Here is a 26,462-nt window from a genome sequence, read left to right as displayed (position 1 = left end):
AGAGACTTGTCGTGCCCCTCGCTTAGGAACACTGAGGCAAAGAACTCGTTGAGGAGTTCAGCCTTGTCCCCCCTATCTGTCACCAATTGTTTCTGCCCATTTAGCAGCAGTCCTATTCCTCCCTGGGCCTTCCTTTTACTCCCAATATATCTAAAAAACAATTTCTTGTTGTCCTTTACTTGGGTTGCCATCCTCAGCTCCATGGTAGCTTTGGCCCGCCTAACTGCATCCCTACAAGCACGAGCAGAGGAGGTATATTCATCTTTAGTGATCTCACCCTGTTTCCACTTTTTATGTGCTCCCCTTTTGGCCCTTAGGCTGCCCTGGATTTCTCTGGTCAGCCATGGAAGCCTCCTGGCCCCTTTCCCTCTTTTGCCTCGCTCGGGGATCGTCTTGCTTTGTGCCCAAAGGATCGTTTCCTTTAGGCACAGCCACCCTTCTTGGGCACCCATCCCATCAAAACTCCTACTCTGCAGTGCTTCCTTGACTAATCGCCTGAGTGCAATGAGATCAGCTTTCCTAAAGTCTAGCACTTTCACCCTACTAGTTACCTTACCCACTCGCCGTCTTATGTTGAATTCTATTATAAGGTGATCAGTCTCCCAGATGGCTACCGATCTGGAGGTCCCCTATCATGTCATGATCCAGTATGGCATTCCCCCTTGTGGGACCATGCACCTCCTGTGTCAGGTGGAGGTCCTGTACGCAAGTTAGAAACCTGCGTGAGCGATGGGACCTTGCTGTCTGCGTCTCCCAGCAGATGTCCGGGTAGTTTAGGTCCCTCATGACTACCGCCTCTTTAGCTTTTATGGTCTCCGAGAGTTGCCTCAGGAGCCCCGCATCTATTTCTTCCCCTTGGTGTGGGGGTCTGTAGCAGACCCCCTACCACCAAATCCCTTTCTCCTTGCCCCCCATGTAGCCTAACCCACAATCCTTCTACTTCCTCAACCTCGGATTCTGTCTTGATGAGGGTTGATGTGTATTGCTCACTGACATAAAGTGCAACCCCCCCCCCCCTTTCTTCCCCGACCTGTCCTTTCTATACAATCTATAGCCCTCAATATGTATCGCCCAGTCATGGGATGAATCCCACCAGGTCTCTGTTAGCCCCACTAAGTCATAGGTGTTTAGTGCAAGCAGGAGCGCTAGTTCATCCTGCTTGTTCCCCATGCTCCTAGCATTAGTATATAGGCACTTGAGCCCTGCGACTGGTGCCTTTGCTGCCCCCCCGCTCCCAGTCCCATGGGGCCCATTGTTTCTTACCTTCTTGTTCCTTACCTGTTCTGTAGTGCTGGCCTCCCCATGGCTTTCAGGTTCCCAATGTTCTCCTTCTTCAGGCTGGGCTGTCCTTGTGGGTGCCACATGGTTTGGTGGTCCACAGCTTCCCCTGCCCTCGTACTCCCCTCCCCCCGGTGAGCCTAGTTTAAAGGGGGTAGAAGGGGGAGCAGGCGTTTCCTGATGGGTGGGGGGCTGTAGAGCAGGAAAGGGGCCAGTTGGTACAGACAACTGTGAGAGCGCACAGGAGGGACCAAGAGAAAGCAGGAGAGAGACAGAGGAGATGGAGGCCTCCTGCCTGACAGGTCAATGGGGAACAGCCTAGCATCTGTCCCTGGAGCCAGAGAGGCCTCCAAATGTCACAGATGTCACATGTGACGTTCTAAAGAGCGTGTGGGAGAAAATGACTCGGGGAAATGCACAAGTGCCACACGGATGAGTGACACTTGACAGGTGGCAAGATCTGACAGGCAAAAGCTGGGGAGCATGCTGACTTCACTACGAAGCTGGTACAGCAGTGGGGTGAGGGGGGAAGTGAGATCAGATAGTAGGGAAATGAGGCAGCAGGAGAGGCAACAACAAACTACGGGCAGTGGAACTACTTTAACAAGGGTAGCCAGAGTAACTGAACTGGGGGGCAGCAGAAAGAGTGAGACACGAAGGGGAAGGAGAGAAGGTGAGGGAGCTGGTCAGGGAAGCACATGATGTAGGCTGAGAACACAAGGAGCTGGGGAGGAGTGCACCAGCAAAGCAAAAGTCCCCAATGGCTGGCAGGGATGAAAGGAAAGACCCCAGAGGTAGCCCCTTTCTGCTAACTCACCACAAGCAGAGCAAGCAAGAGGGAACAGACCTCGCCCTGGATGTTTGGGAGGGGCTGCTTAAATAATCTGTACTCCTGGGGAAAGTTTGTGCATATCAGACTCTGCACCTCATCCCATCAAGCAAGGTAGGGGCAGGGAGCACCCCCTCCACTCAGGCAGACAGCAGCTACAATGCAAGGTCATCAGGAAAAAACAGCAATGCCTCCAGCTCCAGGAAGGCAGATGGCCAGAAAGAGGCAATGAGAGGAGCATGTTAGCAGGTGCCCTTCCCCACGGCACAGAGAGTTGCCAGCTACTCAGGGGACTGTCTCTGCAAGTTACCCAGAGCTGTCTAGAGCTGATGCTAGAGGGAAGTCAGAGGTGGAGGAAACCATACAGGCTGCATACTTCCCTGGCTGGGACCAGAGACAAGGGAAGTGCGGGGAGGTGGAGGGAGGGGACCTGGATCCACCTGATCTTGCTGAGCTGGCCTTCAGGATGGCTGCACAGCCACCAAGGAGAGTGTTTCCATGTAGCTCCCCTGTGATGGCTCTTGGACCCTGCTCGTTCCAGCAACCCCTGAGATCCCCAAGAGCCTCTGAGTGTCTGGAGCAGAGGAGCAAGGTGCTGGAGGTGGCAGGTGGGGAGGCCAGGGCAAGTGGAGCTGGTGGTGAGATGACACTGCATCTGGAACAGCCCACATCTCACCCTCATGACTGCACCATTTTTCTCTCATCACAGGAGCGAGATGAAGCGCTGGATGATCTCGCTGGCCCCCAACCGGAGAACCAAGTTTGTTTCATTCACATCAAGACTTGTAGGTGAGAGACATGGAGCAATGGAGGGAGGGAGGGTCAGTCATTCAGCTTGCATTGAAGCTCGCCCCTCTCCAGGGATCCGGACCTTTGGGGATGCTGCAGCTCAGGCCCTCAAAGCATCCCAGTTCCACCCAGCACAGGCACTTTTTGAGGTGAAGTTGACTGCTCAGCTCCCTTTCAAACTCCTCTCTTTATCCCCTTTTATTGAAATTTCTCCATCTATCCCCTTCCCTCTACTCACAGCCCCTTCCCTAACCAGCTGTGATTTCTGGCAATCTCACTTACCATCAAACACTTCCAGTTCAGTCTTCAGACCCCCCCCCCCCCCCCCAGTCTGGCTCTCTCCCTCTTTGTTCTTCCTGAGTCTGTCACACCCAGATCTCCAGCACTCTCCTCTGTCTAGCCAGCCCCACCTCATTTCTGCCATCACCACCATTTGCTTATGCCCCATCCCTCAAGCCCATAACCAGAACTGGTCTCATGCTTCCCTTGCCCTGTTCCACAAATCCATGCACTTTCCTCATCCTGCTGCTGCCTCCTCAGCATGACCCATCTCTCTTGCACTCTCACTCTCTATCCTTGCTCCTCCAGGCCCCTCATCTCCCAGCTAGCTTACTGCACCCTCCTCTTGGGACACATTGCCCTCTCCTGTCCCTGTTAGACACTGTAACCATTAAAATCATCTTTGCCTACCTTGTTGCTATTGTTCACGCCATCTTGGAACACCCTTAAGTTCAAGCTCCCTGTTAGCTGCTTTCTAAGCTCTGCCCTCAGTGTTCAGTTGTGCCCCTGCCTCAGCCTCATTGCTGCATCTGCTGCTTACACAGCCTTCCCCATGCCTATTCCTGCTCTGCCCCTTGCGTGTGGGACGCCCTGCCTGCACTCAGTCAGCAGCCCCTGGCCCGAGGGCACTGCCACTCCCAAAGATCCCCCTCCGCTAGGACAGTAACAGGGAACTCAGGATATGCTGTGAGCCAAGGGGGGGCAGCATGCATGACCCCTAGCCAACCTGCTTGTGGGACTGGGAGCTCCCTGGAGCAGGACCTGCACAGTCTGTGCTGTTGGGCAGCATCTGGCATAACAGGGGGACTGCCAGAAAGAAGAAGAATGAGAGCAGAGGGAAGCATTGTCCTTGCTTTCACTCCTAAACCCCTCTCACCTCAGAGCTGTGAGCAGCACTGCTCCCTCCCACCTGCCTCAACTCCCAGGGCTTTTTCAGGATGCTGCATTGGGGGGGGTCCTCTTCCCCTCACTTGCTCTTTGCTCTGGAGAACCAGGTTTAGAGAATGGTCCACTTTGGAGCAGCCACTTGGTCAGGCCACACATCAGTCCCCTCCTTGCCCTCACCCCGTTACGGCTCTGGAGTTTGAGCAAGGGGCACAGGGATTCCTCAGGCCTATCTAAAGCAGCTGGCTCTGGCTGCAGCCCAGGCCTTTCTTTTCTAGCCCAACCTCTCCAAAGTGTCTCCTAGCTGGTTGCTGTGGAGCTGTTCACAAAGCTTTCTGACTGAGCTGTGGGCTACTTCCTGGGGCTTCATGAGTCTCAGAGCTGAGGTCACCTCTCCCTTCCTCAAGCTGGCATGAATGCCCTCAGCAGGGACACTGCATCCTCTGTAGTTCTGGTAACTTATGAATCTCAATTCACCGCATGGCCCAGAGCAGCCACGCAGGTATCCTGCCGATTCCCAACTCTATATACCCAGGAAAGGAAACACCCTCCATCTTACCACACCTCAGATATCACACAGTGGGAGCGCTATGAAAACCAGATGTGATGCAGAAATCTCCGTCACAGAGTACATGCACATGACAAGTTTACCCCAGGACAGTTTACCTCAGATTTTTATTCTAGAGTAAAATCACACGGATGTCTAGAATGGAAACACAACCAGCTTTCCAGAGGGACGTGTCTGCAGTTGGTGCTATTACAGGGCTTTGCCACTTGCTGGCTGGGGAGCTAATAATATCCCATTTGCATTGAGTAAAGGAACTAACCTGGTATAACATCAATTAGAGCTGCATGAACACGGCAGGTACATGAGGTCTGTAATTATTCCTCACTTCCTGAGGAGGAGTATTACCTCAGTGACATAGTTTACACTGGTGTAAGGCTGTACATTTTTCATCTGCTCCATTTTTTACCATGGAGTAAAAGTTGAATTACTCTGGAGCATAGGTGTCGTGTGTCTGCAACCTGCTGCCCTTATTGCAAGGTATTCTGGTGTTTGGACCTTGGAAGGCTCTTCACCCATCTGACTATCATCCGCATACAGTAGTTATGGGACTGAGCAGCCAGGTGACCTTCTCTCTCTCCTCTGTCAGATTGCCCGCAGATACAGTGTGTCCATCCCTACGTGGCTCAGCAGCCAGATGAGCTGTCCCTGGAACTGGCAGACGTCCTCAACATCCTGGACAAGGCCGATGATGGTAAGGGCAACATGGAACCAGGCCCATGTGCCCCTGGTGCTGCGTGTCATAAGGGAGGGAGATCTTTCCATGGGCAGGGTGCTTCTGAACCAACAGGAAGGGCTTCTTCAGACAGAGGCCCTCGTCTTGCATCATAGCTGAATGTCAGCCTCGAAGAGCTCCAAGCAGCATATTTTTGCTTTCACTGCAGTGATCCTCACTGGCCTAGGCCCATGTTTGTACCTTGCACTCCCTCTCCTGGATGACGAAGGCAACCCCTGCTTGTCCTCTCAGGCAGGCTGCTCCTGGGCTACCTTAGTTACAAACCCCAAGGTGCCTGTTTCTCATACTTGGGTCCTGAGCAAGGTGCAGGGTCCAGTTTTCTGAGTGGGGAGCAGGGTCCAGTGACTTGTTTGGGTTCAGCTGCAAATGAGTCAGTGGGTCAAAAAGGATCAGAGTCCAGGTTTTTCCTGGTTTCCTTTCTTCCATCTATTAAGAGATGGGGTACCCATTTCTAGGGCAGGCACCTGCGTAGCCAAAGCCAAGTAGGGAGCACAGCCAGTGCTGGCACCAAAAACTCTCCTCCCTCTTGTTTGGATATTCCAGTCCTGTTGACTTGTCCCATCCATCTTTCCCCATTGCTCAGGTTGGATTTTTGGAGAGCGCCTCCATGACCAGGAAAGGGGCTGGTTCCCCAGCTCCATGGGGGAGGAAATCCTGAGCCCCAAAATCCGATCGCAGAACCTGAAGGAGTGCTTTCGGGTCCACAAGTCGGACGACAGTCAGCGGAGGAAGCTGGGCAGCAGAAATCGCCAATGACCCCTGATCTCCCTGAGCCCTGGAGCGTCAGGGGTCCCGATGGCTTCTAGAGAGGAATAGAGGGCAAAGGCTGCTGGCTGGGAGCATGAGGTGGCAGTGCTGTTGCACTGGGCCATGGCATAGACTTGGTCTTTTGACATGCAGGTCACCCTCACCCCCCCCCAAAAATGGACTTTGCTGTATGTACAGAGTTCCCCCTGTCCACATTTTTAAAGTGCTGATCGTTCCTCTGGAGAACAGGAAGAGGAGAGGCCATTTCTCTTCCTTAAAGCTCAAGGAACTATTGAAAACAACATATTTCTAATCATGCTGCAAACCCCAAAGAGTGCAAGCACTCTTAACCCTGTGCAGGGGGGAGAGACTGAGTACAGAACAACTGGAGAGACTGTCGCAGAGCCCAGGAGGGGCAGGGGGCAGCTGCTTTGCAATAGCTGTGACATCAGCTAAGGGTACCGTGGGGAGGCTCTGGCAGCCTTTCTAACATAAGTGGAGATCATCTATAGGGAGGAAGCCAGACTACAGCACCCACAACTCCAGACCCACACCCCAGTGAAAGAGTCCCTTACTAAAACTGGCATCTGCCCCGTAAAACAGTTCTATGCACACACGTTGCAGCTGGACCCTTCTATACCTTTTGTAAAACTGTGGCTATGAATGCAATGGGAATTGAAGAAATCATGCTACCAAGTGCTTCGTGCTTTTCTGGTTCCCAGCACTTTAAAGATGTTCTCTTGTGAACCTGGATGAAACTCCAGTGAGTTCAGATGAATTAAGATCTCCATTTTGTAGATGGGGACATGGAAGCAGAGAAGTCGTCTTGCCAGAAGTCACACAGGAAGTCAGCGCCAAACTAGGGACTGGAACTCAGATGTCTGTTTCCTGACTCCCAGGTTTTGGGCCCACTCCTCTGTCCCAGGTGGGCCTTGGACCCAGTTCCAGGCCAAAGGCTCTAGCCAGCTATAACCCGAGACCAATGCTGCTTCACTAGATTCTGCCTGTGAAAGTCCATGCCTCCTCTTTCACTCTGGTTCTGTATGTAACCTGATGCTTGCACTCCCTCACCCCATGGGCACCAAGAGCATGTGAACACCACACGACGGCTTTCTCCCTGAGCACAGAACAGCAAAAGTTGCCCTCCACCTGCCTCCAGAAGTGGGTGGTCATGTCCATAAATAGTCAGGTGGCCAGAGGGCTGTGGGGAAGGGAACATGATGGACTTCACCTGAAATGGGTACAGAAGATGTGTGAGATGACAGCATTTGTCCATGAGGTTTTCTTGCTGTGGTGCATAGGACACTCAGTGGACAGGGGGAAAGGAAATAAAGGGCAGGTGAGGCTGCCCACCAGCTATCAAACCAATACACGCAGATGATATCCCAGGACAGCCAGAAGCTTCCAGCCCAGATTGTCCCCCAGCATGTTTGTAAATCAGCAGGGCTTCGTTAATCCATCGTCATTTCCTCTTTGAAATCCAGTGAAAATGGACCATTGTCACCAGTCTCTACAGCGTTTGCAGGCAGCTCTGTAGGAAGAGGATTGTGCTGCCAAGCGGACGGGCTGTGCTCAGACACCAGGAGGCAGCTTGCACAAAGGCAGCTGGCTGTACCAGACCTGTCCTTAATGAGGGGGAGTTGAGCAGGGAACTGGGAGGCCTGGTGCTAAAGCTGCAGGAAAGCCCACTGAGCCCTGGCTGCACTGCATCAGCAAGTCCAGTCAAAGAGCTGTGTGTGCATGAACTGTCTGTACAGTATTGACATACTTGTATATAGGGAAGTCCTCGGTAGCCAAACAGACAAGGGAGTATGATGCAGCTCAGCACTGCATGAAGCAGGGCAAGGGATCAAAAGCTTTGACAGAGTTGAGAAGGATGAATGGCTAGAAACAGACCACAAATAATCACCTTAGCAACAAAGGGGTGTTTCTGACTGCTCTGCTCTTAACGGGTCCATGGAGGCCCTTTTCCGAGTGGCCCCATTAGCTATGAAAAGGGCAGCTGTTTATTTGCATTAAAATCAGGGAAACACAATTATCTGGCATCTTTCTGTGATGCTGCATAGCAGAGTCTTCCAGGTATCTCGTGCTGCTTCTGATCTCTGCACTCACCACTGCCAGCCTGGCTTTCCACACTCAGACAAGGGCAGGGCCAGGTTTATGTGAAAGATGACTTAAACCAGCATGTTGTGCACAGCCAGCAGACTCCCCAGGGGTGGTTAGATTCAGACCCTGTGCTCACTACCTCCGCAGTGCCAGTGTAACTATATTGATGAAAACTTACAGGAATGCTAGGGTTCAAATGCATAATCATCTCACTGCTGGGCTTGTCTCTGGGGCACAGCAGGGAGGGGCAAATTGGAGAGGGCTGGCAGTTCAAGGCCACCTGCAAGCAGACCTTAGGGAGAATGCAGGTCCACACATGTCCACGAGGGCAAAATTAAGCCTCTCAGGATATCTTACTGCTGGTAAGGGAGGAAGCTGGAAGGGCCAGATACCAGGTTGGGATTGTGAGGCTGGCAGTTGGAAGAAAAACACATCACCATTTGACTTGTAAACTGAGCATATCTAATCTGGAGACACTATAATAAACCCACTGCCACAATTGTATTGTACAGTCACTTTTCTGAGTACAACCAGATTTTAAACTCAGGGTCCAAAATGTTTTAGCAGCAGCTGGTTACCAGTAAGCTGTCCACAGTAAAAACATGGACGGTCTAGCTATGAGAAGCAGCTGAGAACCTGAGAAAAATACCAGGTCACAGATCTTTCCACCATGCAAAGTGGCCATGAATATTTACCCGTCCTGGCTGAACTCGCCCACTGCAGGGTGGGAAGATTTGATGCCAGGGCACGGAGTCGATTAGAATTCCCAAGTGCTGAAATTCTGGCTCTGCCGACGCTGCAGGCCCAGAGCCGGCAGCTCGGTTTTCCACGATGGTTTTCCACAGCCTCAAAATCCTGGGAACAAGGGTAAAGTGAAGCTGCTCTGTTGTGATTTTCAGTTCCCTGAAGAGCCACGTACACGGTTGGTGATTTTTAGGCCCTAAATTCGCATTGCTCTTCATAAAATCTCAACTTCTCTCCTCGCACTTGCAGTCCAACACGTATCAGTTTCAGGTGGTCTAAGGTGTAAGATGGGCTCAGTGTGTGGATCATGAATGCAGGTTTGAGATCCCAGTTGTTATCAGGCTGCCTGAGCAAAATGGAAAGAACTTCTTCTTGTTGTTTTTCGTGTGATGAAAATATAGCTGACTGAGCCAGCAAGTTCTCAAACCAGCTGTTGTGTGTGCGTGTGTATGTTCATTTTCTCCTAGGTCATAACCCCCGACACCCACCCGCCTCCTCCAGCACAGTTGCACTTCCTGGTGCAAAACCACAATCAAAGAACCATAGAAAAATAAGGCTGCACGGGTCCTCTGGTAGCTGCACGAGGAGGGAGTGCAACTTTGCTCTGAGTCAGGTAGGGAGTGGGGGCAGTGTCAGGGTGACACTGGTTTGCAGTTGGATGCCATTAGTTGTGACTGAGTTTACACTGGCTGAACACACTGGAAATAGCAGCTCAGCTGATGGTCTTCCATGAACAATGTTGATTGTTCAGAGGAGCCAGGACCCAAGTAGACTGATTGAGTAGTCTCTGCAGGCCACAAGTGGGTCCTATGAACATTGGCTTGCACTGACCTGCTACTATTGAGGAGAAAGGATTTCAGCCCCTCTGCTAGTTACTCAGAGCCATCCCCAGCTACAAGACCTCACTGCTTTTCAGGCTTTCATGCTGTGCCCTAAGGGTCTGCCACAGCACTTGCTGCTACCTCTGGCTAGATGCTGCCCACTCAAACTGTCTTACTAAGGCTTCATCATGCTTTGAAGGAGCCGGGCTCTCACTGTAGCCCATAGGATGTGTCAGGGCCTGGAACTCCTGTTTTGGCTTCCATGGATCCCACAGGGGCAGCAGGGCAGGGTTTCAATAGCCACAGTTTGCATCAGAGGTTATGGGAAGAGCTAGGTTATATATAATGAGGGAGGGCAAGGGAGCCCCAGAGATCTGATAGCAGGGACAACAGGTGTCTCTAGGCACCACCTGTTGTGGTTTCACAGGACCTTCACCCCACCTGAGTGCCATCGGGTGCTGCGATATTCCCTCACTCGTGGAACACGTGCTGTCCCCGTCAGTGCTACAATATTCCCAAGGCAGTTGTTGCCACCACTTTTGAAGTACTTACCTCATACAGACCAGAGTTGCTGCACACAGCAGCCTCCTACTGTGAGCTCTCAGCAATCCCTGGGGAGTCAAAGGACAAAACTGCAAATGGAAAGACATCCTAGGAGAGCAGAGACGGTCACTTCAGTGGGCAGAACAAGGTGGGACTGTTTACCCAAATCCCAAGCCCTTGAATTTAAAAGCAACCCCCCAATTATTAGATTCTAGACATAAAACATTATAAATTTAATTTTCCAATAACTATTGGAGGGTCAAATTCATCCCCTCAACCATTGCTACAAGGAAAGCAGCAGCTGGGGGGTAGGCAGCCTGCTCCATGCCCCTTGTCACCCTGCCACCTCTCCTCCCTTAATGTCTCCCCACCCCCACCTCACACTTGTTCCCCACTGGTACCTGTCCATTTTCTTGCCTTACCTTCACAGCAACTATCTCTGATGGAGGGGAGAGGGGTATGGAGCACTCAGCCAGGCCAGGCCAGGCAGTAGCAATGGCTCGGGCTCCAGCCTCCACCACTAGTTGAGGTCAGGGCTAGAGCTGCAGCAGCTTCCCCCACCACTCCATGTACCCCTTCCCTGCGCTCCCTCCTTCCCCGCGCTCCCTCCTTCCCCATGCTCCCCTTGCTCTGAACTTCCACTCTCCCATGCCCTTCCCACCATGCTCTATGCATCCTCTACCTGGCACATGAGCCACCCTGGCCTCGTCTGAAGCCACAGCAACTGCTTGCCTGGCCTGTACTCAAATCTAAGAAGAGTTCCCCCTCCCCCCATGTTGAACAAGGGAAAAAACCTTGTTTTAGATTGGAGTAAATATGGTACCAGTCCTGTAGGTGCAACTGAAGGGGAGCTCTAGAGAGCACCAGGCTCATCTAATCCAACTAGGGGGAGGCCAACATTGTGGCCCCACAGTGACCCGAGGTGTTGATGCACAGGAGAGTGAGCACAGCTGGCTGCTAGTAAGAAGCACATGCACAAGGAGCACCAAAAGGGCAAAGAGTCCATGCCCTTGCCTGGATCCTTCCTGTTCCCTCCCTCGATTGTTCCAAGCCGAACCCAGAAGAGACAATCAGCTTACATTGCAAAGGCTTTTTTGTTGGCAGTTATTTCTAGGAAATGAGGGATGCTGCAGGTAAGCACACAGGAGGAACAGACTGCAGATCCCAGCAAAGGGCCACAATAATGTGGCTCTTGTAGACCTGAACAGCACTCAACAGATGCTGCTGTAGCATCATCTCAGGAAGTTTGGACTTGCCAGTTGGCTGAGGGTAAGATCAGGTGGTGTGTGCAGCAGAGAAGAGATCCTAACTCTTCCCCTTGGAGTACAGCAGAGTTGTGGCTTTTCACAGTGAACACGCACGCAGACGCACACGAGAGCCTGGACAGTTCTTATAAAAAGACTTTTATTGAGTTCAGGAGGCCGAGAATTTCCGCAGGGTGATGACAATCAAGGCCACGATCACAGATGTGCCCAGAAGAGCGGCAATGACGATGGCACCAATAGCTCCAGGACCCAGAGCCCCTGCAGGGACAGAAAAAGAGAAAGCACAGAACAGGCTGCGGATGACCTGCAGGGCTGGCAGGCGCTCAGAGCCGAACACACCCATTTGCCTCCGAGCGAGGCTGTGTGAGGGACAGGGGTGTTTGTTCCCCAGAACCAAGTGCAGAGCTGCCAGTGTCCTGTGCATGCAGTCACCAACACTCAAGTCCAGGGAGGCAGCCTGATGGTGCCCGCAGAGCACCAGTCCTGGCCCGGGTCACTGCATACACAAGGGGGTGGGCGATCATGATCAGAGAGGCCTGTGTCAAATGGAAAAGGCAAGAAATGAAATATTAAACTCCCCAAACCCGGCCAGCTCCAAGGTGAAACCGGGCAGAGAGAGACAAATAGTGATGCCCATTTACTTATGGTAGCCCACAGCAACAGCCCCAAGGAGCCAATGCTACAGCTGTCATGTTCCTATCCCAGGGCCCTAAAGCAGCCCCTTCTTTGGGGGGTGAGGGGATGAGAAGGAGAGGAAGAGGCAAAGAGCAGCAGTCTTGCCACGAAAGCCAGCCCACCAGTAATACAAAGGTTCTGGACCAGCGATAAGGCCCTGAGCAGGGGGTGAAATGGAGAGGGAAGGCAGAGGAGGGGCAGGAAAACACAAGGATCGGTGCATTGTAGTTCCTCTCTGCACACTGGCTAGAGGCTGGTGATGCGCAGCTGCCTGCACAGCAAAGGGGCTGTAGAAGCCGTGTCCCACATCTGCCTGAAGGCAGTTTTGTGACCTGGGAGCCTTTTTGGAGCAGTTGCAGCTTTCATCTATTGCAGCTTGGATTTCAGCTTTCATCTATTGCAGCCCCACCATTTCTGTGATGTAGTTCCAAATGGGCCTGACTTCTCCTTGCCCCTGATCACAGCATATCATGGCCTCACCCCAACCCCCTCTCTGCAGCAATATCACTTCTCAGCTGATCAGTGAGCTATGATCAAGTGATTGCAGCAGAGAAAGGTCCATTGCCCTGACACAGGCATCCAGGGGAGTGGTTTGAACTGGGGCTCTAAGGTTTCCCCAAGCACCTTTAGGAGTGACACCATGACCCTCGCCAGCCACCCAAGGCAGCCACCCCAGGCCACTCTCCTCAAGGGTGGTATTGTGTTGCAAGTCAAGAGACAGTTGTTATGAAGGAGGCAACTGGTCAGTTGGCCAGCCTCTAACTGCTGGAGGGCTTGAGCACAGCCCCCTGCCAGCCCATCTACTCTCTGAGACTCACCAGGGAATTTGCTGCATTTCAGCTTCCTCCTCCCTGTCTGTCCCAAGTTCACTAGCTACAGACTTCAGAAGCCCATGGGGAAGGTTTGCTTCAGCACCCTGCTGCTACCTTTATGTTTTTAACAAAGAGCTGTAATTATCATGGAGACAGCCTCCACCTGGCCTCACCAGACAGATTTATTCTGGAGAGGCATTCATACCAACTAGCCTTGTGCTACTCAGATGTAATTAGGAGGGATTCAGAGATGGGGGATAATACAGTAGGGAGGGAGGGAGAACAGCAATGGAGTGGGAAGACAACTTGATCCACACACAGAGGGAACCTAGGGAGCTTTTCAGCAGGCAGAAGCTGCAGATAAGGCTCTTGCAAGATGCAGCAGGACTGTGGGGAAAGACAAAGAGGTGAGTGCTGGGTGAATGAAGAAAGCAAAGACACACGGGTGCCCTTATCAGGCAGGGCACCAGGCTCCTGGAAAGCAACTCAAGGTAAAGCAGTGCCTGAGATGGTGGCCAGGGTTGAGAGAGTAGTAATCAGTAAGGAGAACTGACTCCTTGGTTTCTCCACTGCCAGGAACAAGGCTCCTGTTAGGCAAGAAACCAGAGAGGGTTTGACAAACCACAGCACAGACTCGGGGCATCAGGAAAGCCTTAAGTAGCCAAGATGATTTGGCTTTCCCAACTAGGTTCAAAGCCTGGGGAGCTGACAGCGAGACCCGCAGGAAGCAAAGCACCGAACCTGGACTAAACAGGATGAGAGGGGACAGAACATTGCCTATACCCACCTGTTTTCCTCCTGGAGTCAGGAAGCCTCCTGGGGCTGCTCATCCCATTGGGCTGCATTTTTGGGGGCCAAGAAGCCCTTTGTTTTGTGCAGAACAACAGCTGGATGGCTTCTATGGCCAATATCTGGCCCTGTGAGAGACCACAGCCCCAGACAGCTGGTTCAAAGCACTAGACTTGGCTCAGGACCAAGTCAGCCCCATTCAAGATTTATTCCCAAACCCAGGTAAACATTTGCTGTCAATGAAAAGGCTTGAATGCAGGTGTCTATGTGGAAAGGGCAGAGCCTTTGCAGCAACTCATGGGAGGCTGCCCAGACCCCAGTACAGCAAGACCTATACCTACCATTCCCATCATCCAGCCGGTGGAGGTGGGTTGTGTCCTCGGGCTCATACTCCGAGGTGTAAGGGGGGAAGCCTGTGGAGTCAGAGACGTGGGCTGCGGTGGTGGTGTCAAAGGGGCCTGCTCCTGAAGGTAGCTCCGGCGGCTCGTTCCACAGTGTGGGGACTGGCCCCTGTGGGTGCTCTGCTGCAATGTAAGCACAGATCTCTGTCACTGCCCTTGGATGATCCCTTCGTTCCCTCCCAGCACTGGAAGGAGATTACGCGGATCCCTGCCTGCCCAGCCAGGTGCAGAGAAAACAGCTGTCGCCAGGACACCCTGCAGAGGGGCCTCTGCCCAGTGCTTCTGAAGCCAACATTTCCTCCGTCTGAAAAAAAACACATGGTTGAGGTGGTGACAGTTGTCTGTGGATGGGTGACCCTAGGGGAGCTACAATGCAGGGCAAATTTGGCAACAGAAGCCAAGTGACCCAGGGATCTACGAGCTGAAAAATCTCCTTTGCAATAGTTTAAATGCCACATGCAAGAGGTGCAGAAGCAGCCCCAGTAATGAGGGCACTGTCTGCATATCCCTGCAGAAAAAGCTGCTTGGTGGAGCAGAGGAAAACATGGGTTTAGCAAGGGCCCCATCAGCTGACAACTGCGCTGCTGGAAGGAAGCAGGGTGTCCCAGAGGATAGAGCTGCTACCCAGGCCCAAGTGGCAAAGCTTCCAGGGATTCACTGTAGATCCTGGAACTGGAATCAGCTTTTGTAACCTGTGTGGGAAAAATTAGTTTAGGTGTGAGGCTAGAGGAGCAGCAGGCAGTCAGGCTGTCTGCGGACACACGGCTATAATGCCAACTGCAGTAGCAACATCCCAGTGTAACCCATTCCCTTAATAAGAGCAGCCAGCTGAGTTCTCTTGTGATCCAGCAAACAGCACAGGAAACATTTGAGACTGAGTAGAAAGGTGGCTTCTGTAAAGGTAAATGGGGGAAGGGAACTGGCAGCTGGGATATAACAGGGTGGAAGGTGGAAATCAGAAGAGTCCAATGGTAAGCACAGCCCATGACACAGCAATTGAAGAGACCACCATTACACAAAGGTCTCTGGAAGACAATGCTCCCAAGCATCAATGTTTCAGCACACCCCATTGTGGCAACAAGTGTTTGCTAGAAAAAGTGCTGAGCATACACCGTACATGTGAGCTACTTTGGTCACAGTCTAGGGCTGCACTGGTGCTCTTGGGCAGGGGTGTCTGGTGGGTCCATGTGATGTTACTTCTCCCCCAGGCTGAACCTTTATGGCTTGTTGCATTTGCACTGAGCACATCTGCAAGTGACTTTCCCCTGCTGCTCGGTTCTGCCAGCAGAGGAACAAGCCCCGTTTTGCATGTTAGAGGTTGTGTTGATGGGTTTGTGCCTGTGCAACCAATAAGCAGTGTTTGGAGGTACTTGCAGTGCACTGCAACATGGAAAAGAACCATTGTGTTTGTTCAGGGCTGTTAAGCTTTCAGGCTTCTGTCCTCTCCCAGAGGCAACAGAGATGCCAGTGTTAATGGCAGCTCTCAGCCTGAGGGGGTAAAAAAAGCCCTAGCAGCAGCAGTTCAGGCAGGATGTATCCCCCCAGAAGAGCAGCAGACAGGAGTCTTTAGACCTTCCCCCCAGGTTGCTCCAAAAGATTAAAAGGAAACTGCGTTCTCTTTGATGTTGCAAGCTCGCGCCCAGTTATTTCTTTTCCCAGAGGGGTTGGTTGGGCCTAAAAGTCTTTCCTGTTTGCATGTGGCTGGGTCTGGCCATCGGCATCAATGCTCATTTTGTTCAGGCTGGACAACACAGAGGCCCCAGTGAGAATAGCAGACATTCCACAGGCCCCTGCAGAAACCACCGGGAATGTCACACCGGAATGGAAAAATCTGACAGGGTGGCCAAGGCCAGGGACATCTAAGCTGGTGATATGGTTATCTGGGCTGAAGAAGAGGGTGACAGGGGTGCTGACACCAACAGCCCTGCTTCCTGTGCTGAGAAAACCATAGCCATGTCCAGGGCAACTGGTAGAACACGCTGCTCAGCTCAGAAGTGCTTTGGGCAGAGGGCAAAATGCCAGAACCTCATGTGCTCCAAGCGAGGGCTGGGCTTGTTGACAACAGCAGGCAGTTCAGTGGGGACCAAGCACTCCTATGTCACACAACTCATGGTCCATGCACCAGAAAAGTAAGGGAAAGGGACGCTGTAAATAAGTACCACGTCAATTAATGTATTAACCTTCAGCAAGCTGGGCACCCAGGTCCTCCACCTCCTTCCCAATGGCAGCCCTATACTAGGGGCTGCAGAGCAGTCTGTAACTGGAAACAGAGTGGGTGCCATCAGTGCAGCAAAGCCTGGGAGGGTCTTTAGAAAGGCTGACAAAAAATACCATGACCTGAGGGTGCCAGGACTCCATGTAGCCTTGCGGATATGCCACAGCACCGTGCTTTGGGTCCTAAACAACTAATCGACAATGCAGCACGTTTTTCAGAGCCACCTACTGGTGCCTGGTATATACCTATTAGTGGGACAGACATGCCTTTTAGCCAGCCAGTGGTTTTAGCAACCACAGGACAGATCAAGAGCAACAAGAGACTTAGGGGTAAAACTTCATTAGGGCCAAGGAACCAAACTGATATGGGGCTATTTATAATTAGTGCCAAGGGCACAATTAACCTATTGTTTAAGCATAGACTGATGTGAATGAAACATTTGGAAGCCTAATTTCTAAACCGCTTTGACAGTCGGGGAACAGTCCATTACCATTTATTACATCTTTGCTTGCCATGCCAGCAAAACTAGTGCCAGCCCTAACATTGGAGCCATTAGTGGCTGGCAAAAAAGACAGCTCACCTGGGAGAGAGCATTGTTTAATGGCAAGGACCTTCCCGACTTCAAAGCCAATACAGTAGCACACTGTCCTCGTGCACAATTGGGTTAGGAAAGACAAGGCTCTCCTGGGAGGGAACAGACACTGTTCCTGGGAACCCTGTGCAACATATGTGGTGCAGTAAAAAGGAGTGTTCCAAGAGTGACCGTGTAGAGCAGTTTGGCTCTGATGCATGCCGTTAACATGGCCACAGAAAGACCCCTTGTACTGACAGAGCAGGATGCAGCACTGCACGTCTCTCTAAGAGCTGCTAGAGGCCTCTAACTCCTGAATCCTTGTAGAGATCTACAGTGGCTGCCATGAAGGGTAACAGCTGGTGCGGGAGATGCAGAGCTCAGTTTCAGGACAGTTAATCCAAGGGGGAACTCATTCACTTCAAATGTCTTTACTTTGCTTAGCTGCTTTGGCTCTAATTCACATCCTGCAGCTTTTGTACCTTAGCTTGGTAATTTTTTTGTGCAATTAAAACTATGACAGCTCCCCTCTGAGGGTGGAACAACATGCATTAACTCTGAATTTTCTGCTCTGAGTTTGTGTGGTTTCACTCTAACAGAACTTCAGTTAATAAGGAAAACACATCCTCTTTTCAGCATGTTTTGGAGGCTGGTTGTCAGCCCAGAACAAGAACCAAGACACAAACATGCAGGCGCTGACACATCCAACCATGCTGCAGTCACAGTACCAGTCTTGTGCAGGCCTCTGCTGTGATCAGCACAAGAGAGGAAGCTAAGATGCCAATGGAGTTCACCCCTGTGGAGCAGAAGCCCTGCAGCTTGGGCAGCATACAGTTGTTTTTATACTAGTAACGTGCTTTCGATGACTTGCCCTTGCTTTTCCCCCTTCCAAACTAGCATAGACTCAGACATCCCCGTTCCTGCTCTTTTGAAATGAGGCTGAACGATGTGTCTTCATATGACCCTGCCCAGACTTGTTGCTTTCAAAGATGAGAAGCGGCTACTGCCCGTGGCCATCCTACTTCAGTGGCCAGTAATAGTGTGGGCATTAGCTCTGGAGTTTCTGGCTTTGGACAAGACAAGCAGATCCTTCACTAGCAACATTTAAACAGCATCTCTCTTGCTCATTTCTTTGGTAAAAACAAGAAAAAACACCGAGTTTGTTAAGTCTGAGGTCAATTGAATAGATGCTCCAAAAGTCCAAATCCCCAAGGTCTGGAATAGCCTGCCACTGGAGGTGGTTCAAGCACCCACACTGAACACCTTTAAGAGACATTTGGATGTTTATCTTGCTGGGATCCTATGACCCCTGCTAACTTCCTGCCCCTGGGGCAGGAGCTAGACTTGTCTATGAAATCTATGAAAATGCTTCCAATATAACATCCAAAAGCCCCAAAGGGGAAGTTAGCAGATAACTAAAAAAAATCCCAACTAAATATATACATGCTTGTAACCCTTTCAGCCCTATCTTTTAGGATTATATAGGACAGTGTCACAGGTGCCAGACTGAGTCAGGGACTTTGGTTCTATCCCCACATCCTTGCTGCTGACTGGCTGGATGACCTTGGGCAGGCCAAACCACTTTCTCTCCTCATCCTTCAAGTTTTTCCATTGGTAAAATTGGGATAAGGATTCTGACCTCTTTTGCAAAGTGCTTTGGGATCTGAACAAGATAGTGTGCTGCATATGAGTGAGTGCACCTATAAACCACATGCTTTTTTACCTGTGCAGCAGACACGGCTTCACACTTGCAACTGTGGTTTCAGTTGTTAGGTCATTCAGTGGGAGAATGACTTACCAGACCTTGAGACTGCAGTTATTTCATCACAGTAGACAGTCACAGGAGACTGATCTTCATCATCTAAGTGAACACTACGATAGTGTGCAAGCTAGGCACATTTCTCTTCTAAATAAAAATAATTATGCAAACCCAGTATGGGATGTACATTTACTAACAACAGAGTTTAGCATAGGAAGGACAGTGTATACTTTTGGCACCCAAATATTACATAAGACAAGCACAAAACTTATTTTGCATTCTCTCTGGGCTCTGGCAAATCAGCATTGACCACCCAAGCATTCAGTCTTGTGGTCTTTGTAGTCATTAGCAACAACTTGATGTTGAACAGTTTTTTCCCTGGGTAAAAACCACCTGAATGCAAAGGCCTTTTGTGGGGTATGGTCCTCTACTCAGGGGTGAATGTCACTCTTTCAGCTCCTGTTACACCCATAACAGATAACCCATTACGTGCCACCCTGTTCTACCTTCTGCCTGACTTTAGACTAACACAGCGAACTCTCTCAGTTACACCAGTGTAACCATGTTGAAACCAACTATGTTGACCTGGTGTCCAAAGCCCCTGGGTGTTTCATTGGGTTAAGACTGTATGATCATTAAGGAGAACTTAGCACTATACATATGTTTTCACATAAAGCCATCTGACAATTGTAACCCACTCCTTGAGGGGCAGAGTGCAGACTGGACCTACCTGCTGTTTTGCTATGTACCAGCCAAGTTTCATAGTTGGTAGGGTTGGAAGGGACCTGAGCAGTCATCAAGTCCGACCCCCTGCCATGGGCAGGAAAGAGTACTGGGGTCAAACAACCCCAGCAAGGTGTTCACCTAACCTCCTCTTAAAGACCCCCAGGGTAGAAGCCAGCACCACTTCGCTTGGAAGTTGGTTCCAGATCCTAGCCGCCCTGACAGTGAAGTAGCGCCTCCTGATGTCTAGTCTGAATCTACCCTCTGCCAGCTTGTGACTTATTTCTCGTCACTCCTGGTAGTGCTCGGGGGCACAGGGACTCCCCCAATGCCTGCTGGTCCCCTCTGACTAGTTTGTAACCGGCCACTAGATCCCCCCTCAGCCTTCTCTTGTGGAGGTGAACAGGTTCAGGTCCCTCAGCCTCTCCTCGTAGGGCTTGGCCAGCTGCCCCCTGATCATGCAGATGGCCCTCCTCTGAACCCTCTCAATGCTGTCCACATCCCTCCTGAAGTGCGGCGCCCAGAACTGGACGCAGTACTCCAACTGCGGCCTGACCAGTGTTGCATAGAGGGGGAGGATCACCTCCCTGGACCTGCTCGTGATGAATCTATGGATGCACGACAAGGTGCGGTTGGCCTTCCTGATCACGTCCCCACACTGTTGGCCCATGTTCGTTTTGGCATCAATAATGACTCCAAGATCCTCTTCTGCCTCTGTGCAGACAAGAAAGGAGTTCCCCAGCCTGTAGGTATGCTGCTGGTTCTTCCCCCCCAGGTGCAGCACCTTGCACTTGTCAGTGTTGAAACCCATCCTGTTCTCATCTGCCCACCTCTGTAACCTGTCTAGGTCCAAATGCAGCCTATTCCTCCCTTCTAGTGTGCCCACTTTCCCCCACATCTTAGTGTCGTCAGCAAATTTGAACAGAGTGCTTTTTACCCCCTCGTCCAAGTCACTGATGAAGATGTTGAACAGCGCAGGTCTGAGGACCGAGCCCTGGGGGACCCCACTGCCCACATCCCTCCAAGTCGAAAATGACCCATCCACCACCACTCTCTGGGTGCGGCCCTCCAGCCAGTTAGCAACCCATTTGACTGTGTAGGTGAATAGAATAAAATGCAGTTTGGTGATAGGAAAAGTTTAGTGGGCAGGAGGAAAGGGAGAGGGGTAATTAAAAGGGTTTAACATGGCATTGATATAACATGAAAATACTGAACTAGATTACCTCATTAAAAATAGCCAAGTGACAGAGATGGTATCTCTTCCTTACTGTTTATTATTAATACAGGTCAGCATGAATTCAGCAAGGTAACCTCTAGTGTGTGTTCTCCCTATGTACAATACACCAATTATGATGTAGGCTGCAAAAGAAAGGAAGGAAATGTGAATAACTAAAGGTGGCAGACCATACAGAGACCCAACACAGGGACTCCAGCCACGTGACCTTTATTTTCCAGAGGTGAAACACTTGAGCAAGGCTACACAAAGATGTACGTCTCGGCAATCACTTAGTTTTCAGTCAGGTATTTCTTCCAACCTGGAGCATCCTGGATAGTCAGATCTCTCATTGCTACTGCTTATATGAACCCTGACACTCCCAACACTTCCGTCTCATTAGCCATTTCTATTGAGGTCCTCCTTATCTCTGCCAGGCACTATGAAAAGCAGGGTCAAGGTTCAGTGAGAAAGACAGGATAAGTATCAGCAGAGTGTGTATGTGACTGGACAACCCATGCCTCATACACAGTGAATAAGGGGTGTGAGGATGGAGTCTATAGGTCCCCAATCTTCAAGAAGGATAACCAAATATGGAGTCTTTCCAAACAAGTAGGAAGCAGGAGAAGTTATGAAGGCTCTACAGACCAGTGGTAAGATTTCATGATTAGCGGTATCGAGCTGTTGGCCAAATTAATACCACTGTTGCTTGACCAGACCATCACTAGAGATCCATTTTTCTTGCGCAGGTTTGATTTTACCTCTCTCAATTCACGTATCCTGTCTGGAGGGTGTTATTAAAACAAGATTCCCCACTTTAGCAGAGGACAACTACCAGGATAGCTACATCAACGTTTGAGAGGAAGATCATACAAGTACGTGGATACATGGACCACGGGACATCAAAACATAAGACACACTGTATGTTCTGACCAGCTCCCATTTTACGCCGGTATCCTGGCTCAAGTCACCAGTAACAAGGTACTTCCAAGAAAGATACAAGACAGCCCAGCACACAGTAGTTACGGAATAATCTGAACGCAAACCTGCTTCCTAACCCTTATTATTTAGAGTTGGGCTCATGTCATGAAAAAGGAGGCTTCATTCTTCCTTAATTCAGGGACTTTAATTCCTTACTATAGACTCTTGCTATCCATAGAAAATAGCATTTTTTTTATTTTTAAAGGAGGATATCTGTTCCTTGTAGATTCACCAAAGCCATCTAAATGACATGCCCAGAAAGAAGAGAGTAAACTGTGGACAGGAGTTTACAAGAATATTATTGCCAACTGCATCTGAGAGCAGCCTGCCTAAAGCCACCCTGAACTGGTTGAAACTCTTACCTTAATAAAAACCAAAACTTCAATCAAAAACTTTTTCTGCATTTCTTCACATTCTACTGTTTGCTTTTTAACTTTTTAAATAGTCTTTAAAATTAATATCTATTTATAACCCTAACTTTAATTTACTATAAAGGAACAGAAGTACATCACTTGCCACAGCAAGTCAAAGTCTCCTCCTTTGCTCAGGTGTGCCTTTGCTTTGGCAGTTTGTTCCTGGGTAATAAAAGCAGTGTTCTGGTACACCGCTGTTGTGTTGACATGAATCTAGAGTGACACTATTAGAGATAACATGCCTCCAACTTTGCTCAGTCTGAAGTAGCTCATTATGGTGTTACCTATCTGTGTAAGCACATGCTACAGGAGGCCCACACTTACATTTCATAGCATCTTCCAGGCTGGAAAAAAACAGGACAGACTGAAACGAAGTTTCTGCAGCTGCTAATGGAGCAAAACTGAATCTTGATAACCATCTCTTCCCCCCTGCCACCCTATGCATCAGGGGTTAATCCTATGTTTCAGATGGGCAAATGGAGGCAGAGAGGGTAAATTGTGTAAGGCAACAGAGAAGTTTGAGTTGGGACTTTGGCACATGGAAGGTTCTTACATATGGAACGTGTTTTCAGTCAGAGCTGGACAAAAGTTCTAGAATCAGGGGCTCAGTTGGTTCCCCGCCCTTCCTAGACACAGTGATGTTGAGAACACTTGGATTTGTGAGCCAGAAACCAAATTTCTTCTTTAAAAGCATGAAGCACCGGTGACATCAGGAAGCTAAACCTGATGAGCAAGACTTCTGATCAAGACCATCAATTCACTGACACCAACTATAGGCAACAAGTGCCATGTGTGCGTTGGAAATGTCAGTCTTCCAACACACATGGCAACCAGAGTCCAACCAGAGTCTTCATTCTGCCTTGACAATCCCTAAATTCTCCTAATCCCTAATTTGATCCCTAAATTAACAGAGTTTTATAGAAACACTGGAATAACGCAAGAAAATTTTGCAGGGGAGTAAGTGGAGGCCAAGACTTGCTTAGGAAACTTGGCCTGCATGATTCAAAACGTCACATGCTCTTCTGGTCTGAGACTGGACTCATCTTGCCCGCTTCGGAGGGCTTTGCTATGGAGGATGAGAGTGAGAGACATTGACACTGAAGGGCAGGGTTTGGGTGAACCCTGAGGCCAGAAGTGAGCTGCCCAGCCCCAGGTAGCCACGATGGGCATGTGGCCAGTGGAAGAATGAAAAGAGCCCTTCATGGGAAGCACAAAGGGCAGTCTGTGATGCTATAAACTCTGGAAGCCCAAACGTGGAGCAGCACGGAGTGCTGCGGTTATGCCGAACGTTAAATAAACTTGTTTACAGAAAGGCAGGAGCTGTGTGCACACATATGGAGGCCAGAAGGCTGGCTGTCCCCCCTCCGTGTCTTGGCATGAAATTTCATTTTCTGATAGGCTGAAATACAGAAAAAGCTGCACCATGCTCTCAAACCTTAAATGAAAAAGAAATAACCCTTCCTATACACTGAGACAGTACACTCCTGCAAAAGCTGGTTCCCTGAGGCCCTACTAGATACCAGAGAAGAACAAACCCAGGAGATCAAACCAGCAAGAAAAGATGCATTTGCCAAAAACCAAGGACATTCTGCTACAAAGCAACGTACATGCTTCTTCAAGCACTCTTGGCATCAGGAAGCAAGAGGTATTTGGGAAAAGGCAAAGTATAATTAGGAAGGAATAAATGAGGCAATGACAGTCAGGTATAAAATAGCTGGAAAATCTGTTGCAGTTGGGCTAGGTCTACAGGAGATCTGACAGGGTGGGTCTGGGGAATGGCATATACTGTGTCCATGTTAACTTTTAGCTCACGGAGGGAAGCAGTTTTAAGGTTTCACTAAAAAATAACCAGTAGGCACTTGCAAGGTGGGGTAGATTCCACGCGTAGCGATTCTTTAAGAGAAGCTACTGTTTAGGAGATGAGTTGATTACAAAACTGGAATGCAGTGCTAAATGATGAGCATGCTGCAACTGCAGATTCAGACAGTCTAACTTCAGATGCTGCACGTCTGTTATTTAAAATGCCCTCTAGCAGCTAGCATCTCTACATGGAAGTACAAAACGAGTGAGTTACCTGGGCATTTGCCTCTACAGACACTGTGGCGTCCTGGTCTAGCAGATTAAACTTCTGGTGCGAACATTCCTGGAAACAAGATGGTCCATCTACTGTACAGCAATCTGCCAGACATTGTCAAGATCTTGCTCCTTGTGCGAGATGCTAATGAACGGTGCTGGACCAAACTGGCGGAGTATGTTGCAAAGGACCATGTCGTCCTCAGCTCACACTGATCATCGAATTCTGCTGAGACCCTACTAGATGGCACATTAATGAGATTCTTGGAAAGGATTTCCCACACAGACGGGGCTTTACAGAGCAGAGACACAACTTGCTGGGCACTTCTCCTCACACCTTCTTTGCTTTATTTTTGGGCCTGACCAAAACCTACTGGCATCTACGGAACCTCAGAGTAAAATGCATTCCCAGCTCCAGCTCTTACATGCAGTTTTAAAGGGGCCTGCATTTCTTAAGAAACAATTTATAGAATCCAGCCATTTCTCCTCACTATTCTTAAGTTCCTCTCTTCATAACTCAAAGTATTGCCATCAACTGCTTGTGTACTTGAGCCATACAATGAAAATACCCAGAAACTGACTGGTCTATTTTGTTTGTCCAAGCTAGGCGAAAACAGTAACAGTGACAGGCATTTAAACTTAATTTTAACTTCAGATTCAGAGCAGGCAACTTTTCCCTTTGGCTGCAAAACATGCTGCCATCCATGCTTGCTGCAATTCCTATTTGTAAGCTGTGCAGCAGGGTGTGTGTAGCAGTGTTTTTGAAGATACAATGGGTTCCCCACAGCCTACCCTTTTCCTTCCTCGCAGGATCCCCAGTCTCTCACAGTAGATGAAATCTTGCTTTGACACTAACTACTCTGATTCCAAGCCGACTTGCTGAATTACAAGGGGCACCTACCAAATCTTTGGGGGAAGAATGAAGGGTGGGGAAGGAGAGAAAAGGTTAGCCCCCTGCTCATTCAGACTGTAAATGCAAACAAATGCGCTTACCTGTTAGCACAGCAGGGACCAGGACTCCAGTGAGTGCCAGCAGGACCAGGTGAGGAACTCTGTGGTGTGGCATCGCTTCTTCCAGGAACAACGCGCTGGAAGGAATTCTTCAACTTTTCAAAGTATTGAAATGCTTGGAAACTTCACGAGCATAAAAACAACTTTGCCCAGTCAGGCCACAAATCCCTTCACATCAGGATGCAGACAGACAGTCTCTGCAAACTCCTGCAGAGACTGACACACTGACTGGTTGAGCAGACCTCTCTCCTGAAGACCGCAGCTCCACCCTCTAAAAACCATGCCAAAAAAATCCCCCCTCCCCTCCATGCACAGCTGGACTGTTGGAAATCAGTTATCCTTGCCAGACTGGTACATACACGTACACACACACACACACACACAAAATCTTTTAAGGTTCAAAATGCTTCGAAGCAGAATTAAAGCAAGTCCTTGCCATTTGTTTGCTGGACCTAATACTCAAAAGGTTGAGGAGCAGTGCATTGTCTTATCAGAGTCAAACTCTACTAAAATCTGATGTTGCTGGGGAGACTTAACATCACAGCCCCACAAATCCTCTCCATCCTACCCTGATTTAGACTGAATGACTTATTTTCCATGTGTTCCTCTATCAGTCTCTTTTCTCTCAAATGTGCTTGAGGAAGATAGTCATTAGTAAAGAAAATACAGATTTTTGACTGAGACCCATGCAAGCACTGCAATTATGAGTTCCTGAGAATGAATCCTACAAAAAAGGAGACTGTTCTAGCTAACAGGTGGAGGCAACAATTTCATCAGACTTTCTTGCAGTAGATCCATAATATACATGTTTAACTGGCATGAAGATTAAAGTTAAGCTACAGGGAAACGACTGACCTCTCTCCAGAAAAGGTATCCATACAATTTGAATCTTTGAGTATCCTTATACTCGGTTCTCAGCAAAATGGCATTATTTTAAATTTCATCTGCAAACTTTTTTTCCAGGATGTCTTTGTGAGGCAGAGAGGACTCAAAGCTGACACCACAGGGAAGTGGGAAATTAAGAAACAACCTGTTTCAGAACTCCCTACTGGACATAAGATCTCAGATACCTCTCCTGAAGTCATCGTCACTCAACTGGTAACTTAAAAGGCACACCAAACCTCTAGCTCCTTGCCTTGCCTAAACCCTAAACTAGAACCCAGGTTAGCCACGTACAAACTACACCCTATCCCAAAATGACAGCTCCAGCTCCTAGTTTCTACCACGCGTGTTAACCCA

At 49.7% G+C, this 26,462-nt stretch overlaps 2 protein-coding genes across 9 annotated transcripts in view; one reads left to right on the top strand and one right to left on the bottom strand.

The window, feature by feature from the left end:
* NGEF (neuronal guanine nucleotide exchange factor) overlaps positions 1-9,387 on the top strand; it is a 90,941-nt gene extending 81,554 nt beyond the window's left edge. For all 7 annotated transcript variants that reach the window (XM_059730873.1, XM_019486087.2, XM_019486088.2 and 4 more), the window contains 3 exons: positions 2,817-2,896; positions 5,215-5,319; positions 5,945-9,387. In XM_059730873.1, the coding sequence (XP_059586856.1) occupies positions 2,817-2,896; positions 5,215-5,319; positions 5,945-6,117 (358 nt within the window). In that variant the 3' untranslated portion in view covers positions 6,118-9,387. The remainder of the gene's footprint in view (positions 1-2,816; positions 2,897-5,214; positions 5,320-5,944) is intronic.
* A 2,322-nt stretch (positions 9,388-11,709) lies between these two features.
* Positions 11,710-25,446, bottom strand: SNORC (secondary ossification center associated regulator of chondrocyte maturation). 2 transcript variants are annotated; one of them, XM_006261803.4, is made up of 3 exons: positions 25,206-25,444; positions 14,205-14,387; positions 11,710-11,845 (listed from the first exon to the last, which is right to left on the bottom strand). In XM_006261803.4, exons 1-3 carry the CDS (start codon positions 25,276-25,278, stop codon positions 11,736-11,738), a joined length of 366 nt encoding a protein of 121 aa, XP_006261865.1. In that variant the 5' UTR covers positions 25,279-25,444; the 3' UTR covers positions 11,710-11,735. The 2 variants fall into 2 exon arrangements, with proteins under 2 accessions (XP_006261865.1, XP_019341639.1); XM_019486094.2 differs by lacking the exon at positions 11,710-11,845 and adding an exon at positions 11,852-12,123 and having other exon boundaries at positions 25,206-25,446.
* Between the last annotated feature and the right edge of the window lie 1,016 nt (positions 25,447-26,462).

The sequence above is a fragment of the Alligator mississippiensis genome, chromosome 7 (assembly GCF_030867095.1).
Source record: "Alligator mississippiensis isolate rAllMis1 chromosome 7, rAllMis1, whole genome shotgun sequence".
Classification (NCBI taxonomy): domain Eukaryota; kingdom Metazoa; phylum Chordata; order Crocodylia; family Alligatoridae; genus Alligator; species Alligator mississippiensis.
This window is presented reverse-complemented; position numbering and strand designations above follow the sequence as displayed.